This window comes from Alligator sinensis, unplaced genomic scaffold, assembly GCF_000455745.1.
Source record: "Alligator sinensis unplaced genomic scaffold, ASM45574v1 scaffold206_1, whole genome shotgun sequence".
NCBI lineage: Eukaryota > Metazoa > Chordata > Crocodylia > Alligatoridae > Alligator > Alligator sinensis.
The window spans coordinates 120,820-124,068 of NW_005843055.1; the positions used below are offsets into that span (position 1 = coordinate 120,820).

At 53.4% G+C, this 3,249-nt stretch overlaps 1 protein-coding gene across 1 annotated transcript in view; it reads left to right on the top strand.

The window, feature by feature from the left end:
* The first annotated feature begins 1,901 nt into the window (after positions 1-1,901).
* Positions 1,902-3,249, top strand: part of LOC102369347 (long-chain-fatty-acid--CoA ligase ACSBG2-like) — a 45,851-nt gene continuing 44,503 nt past the window's right edge. The window contains exon 1 of the mRNA XM_025193481.1: positions 1,902-2,127. Within this exon, the coding sequence (XP_025049266.1) occupies positions 1,902-2,127 (226 nt within the window). The remainder of the gene's footprint in view (positions 2,128-3,249) is intronic.

The window sequence follows — 3,249 nt, forward strand, 5'->3', positions numbered from 1 at the left end:
AGATCTACATCTCTATATATCTACTTTCCTGAATATCTCCAGGTGTAAATATCTGGAGCTCTGAAGAGATCCAGCTTCATATATAGAGAGCTGTATATCTATCTATATGCAGCTCAGTATATCTTCAGCTCTGTATAGCTCCAGCTTCATATATCTACATGTCTACATATGTCGAGCTCTATATACCTCCAGATTCATCTCTCTAAATCTCTATGTATCTACCGCTCCGTATATCTGTATATATATTGTAGGGGGATTTAGGAACTTTTTGATTCGACTGGCGTGTTGCGGGACCTGTGGAAAATTGTGTGGGGATTGGGTAAAAGTCGGCCTACGCGGATGTGGTGTGTGAGGGAAATGGCGTGGGCATTTGGAAAGCTTTCTTGACGGCACGTGATGGCTTTTGCGTGGGAAAGTGGTCATTTTGTGTGGGGATTGATTTCAGCACTCTTCATGGGAATGTGCTGGGCCGGCCCCCGGGCGTCATTTCCTCGACTGCGGTGCGGTAAGCGGTGCGTGCGTTTTCATTCCCGTGAAAGTGTCTGACGAGGGTCTGCCCTTTCCCGCAGGCTCCTCCTCGTGCCCCCGTCCTTGGAGCCAGCGTCTCAGCGAGGGGCCGCAGCGTGACAGGAGCGGGACATGGGGCAGAAGGGCCCCCGGGACGTGTCGTGTCGTGTGGCGTCTGCAAGGGTCACTCTGGGCAGTCCGAGGTGTGTGCGGGGCCTGCAGCCGTCCCTTGGAAGCAGCCAAGGCCCCACGGGCGACAGGTGAGTAGGTCTTTCTGCTTTGACACGCTCAGCGGACGCTCAGCTTCTGCCTGGATGCACATCACCACGTAGCCTGCTCCAGCGCTAACACATCCAGTCATGCCAGCTCTTGCCTCTACTGCTGGCAGCACCCTCCCAAAACAATGAGCTGCACGTGGGCTGTGTGGTGGGAGAAACCTCGCTAAGGTTCGTTGTCTAGCTGTAATTTGATTGACAGACAACGCGGGTAAAGAAAGACAGCTGTTTATTTGCTCGAGCAAAGACCATAAAGCCAGCAAAAGGCAAAATGGCCCCCCCCTAAGGGTGAGGGGATCTTTTATACTTACTACAACAAGGCAAGACTTCATGGTTAACAAAAAAAGCAATACTTGGGCGGTGCTTTTCAAATCTTTGTAACAGCATATTTCTATTAAGCTGAACTAGCACTTTTTAAAAGCTGAAAGTTAAGTAACAGTAACATTATAATATGTTAGCAAAACCTTACACAGTAGTAGATACTTCTCAAGGACACAACCACTGCACCCAGAACAATGGTTTCCCTGTCTTATCTTACTTCTTGCTGTAGCTGATTTTTCAGCACACAGACACAGATCCACGTTTTAACTCAGAAAATGCTTAATACAGTTAAAATGATTACTTGACACAAGCAAAGGCTTAGCTCTCAATCTGCCTTGGGGTCAGCTGCATTGCTAGGCCACAGGTCATGCCTTGTATTCAGCTGTAAAGCTAATACTTCTTAATAATCTAAATTATTGTAAACCTAACAGTATGCTATCAGAAAACTATTCTATTTCAGGGTAATAACAAACTTGCTCACCACACGGTGAAGTGCAGTGAGCCATCAGCTGTTTCAGTCCAACTCGCCGCGCCGGAGGTGGAGAATTACTCTAACAAATTATAATTGTGAACGGACATTTTGAAAAAGGAACCGGGAGCTAGAGCCGCGCCTGCCTCTCCCTGTAGATTTGCTGAGGCGGGGCAGTGCCACCGGTGCCTGCCCCAGGGCTCTGCCCGGACCTGCCCTGGGCCCTAGCTCCACAGCGTGGGAAGGGGCACAGGGCTGGCACGGAGGGGCTGCAGCAGCGTGTCGCCAGGCACAGAGCCGGCTGGCCGGAGGGGCACAGCTGCAGTGGGATGCCGGCGCCATCGATCACGTCCCCGTACGTGCTCAGCAACTCCCGGCGTTTCAGCTCGGCCCCGGGACCTGCCGACCAGCAGAGGGGAGAGCGGCAGGGCCTGGCTGGCCATGACTGTGGGCTGCAGCCACCTCCCGTGGCTCAGGACGGCCCCCACTACCCCGTGCCCAGCCTGGCCAGGCCTGGTCCTGCTCCCTGCACCCCACCGCCCTCCACACGGCCCGGTACAGCCCCGGCCACGCCACCACGGGCCGGGGCTTTCCGTGGTCACCTGTCCAGGAAGCTCCCAGCCAGCACAGCTCAGGATCCCTCCCACCAGCACCCACCACCTCGACCCCAGGGCACTGGGGCAGGCAGCTGGTGAGAGGCACGATGCTGCAGGGACCCCGGGAAGCTCCCTGGAGCGGCCCCAGGAGCTGTGAGCAGTGGAAGCCGGGCAGGCTTCCTGGATGGAGGGGTCAGGCTGGGTGTAGCCAGCTCCTCCTGGCTGCAGCGGTCAGCGCCAGGCCCCAGTCCTTGTCGCCAGTCCCTCTCGGGCTCCTGCTCTGGCACCCAGCACTCACCCAGCTCCCCACTGGTGATGGAGAAGTCCCTGGGCAGCAGGGCCCATTTTTGCACAAGGTGGGCACGGGACGGGTGTCACAGGCCAGCTGGGCACTGCGAGTGTATCAATTTTGGATCGAGGAGGCAAAGTTGGGAGTGGAATAAAGGCAAATGTATTATAGCTTACACACACGCAACAGTTAACAGAAAGATAACTGCGATAAGCAGGTAAGGCAATACAAAAGAGCTGATAGTAAAATAATAACAACAGATAATAATAACAGATAGCTAGATAGATCAATCTGTCACAGGCCAAGTGGGCACTGCGAGGGTATCAACCACTGGGCTGCTCAAAACAACAGAGAGACAGACATGGGTTGGCAACTTATCGATAGTCCCTCAATGCCAGGTGCGCGCCAAGTGGTTCCAGCGAAGTCAGGCGTCCCTGAAGATCAACGCTGTCAGAGGGCTTACCGGGGAAGGGCCCTTGCTCAGGATCCGATCCTCACTCACACCGGGAGTCCGGGGTCCAGGCGTGGGACAGAAATGACCGTTCTGTTCCCTCCTTCCTGCTGGTTACCTGATGCATGTGTTTTTTATACCTAGTTTTATGCTAATCTGTTGGCTTCAGGGCCACTCACAATCTTGCCCTATAGCTGTTACCCTGTGGGATTGAAAGGTGTCAAAATCATCACAAAAGGTTACTACCCAGACTCGGGTTTATCCAATAAGCAAATTATGATGCAGCACATTTAGGTTTGAAATTGACATTGCTCCGCCTAAATCCCAACCCCTTTTAGGCT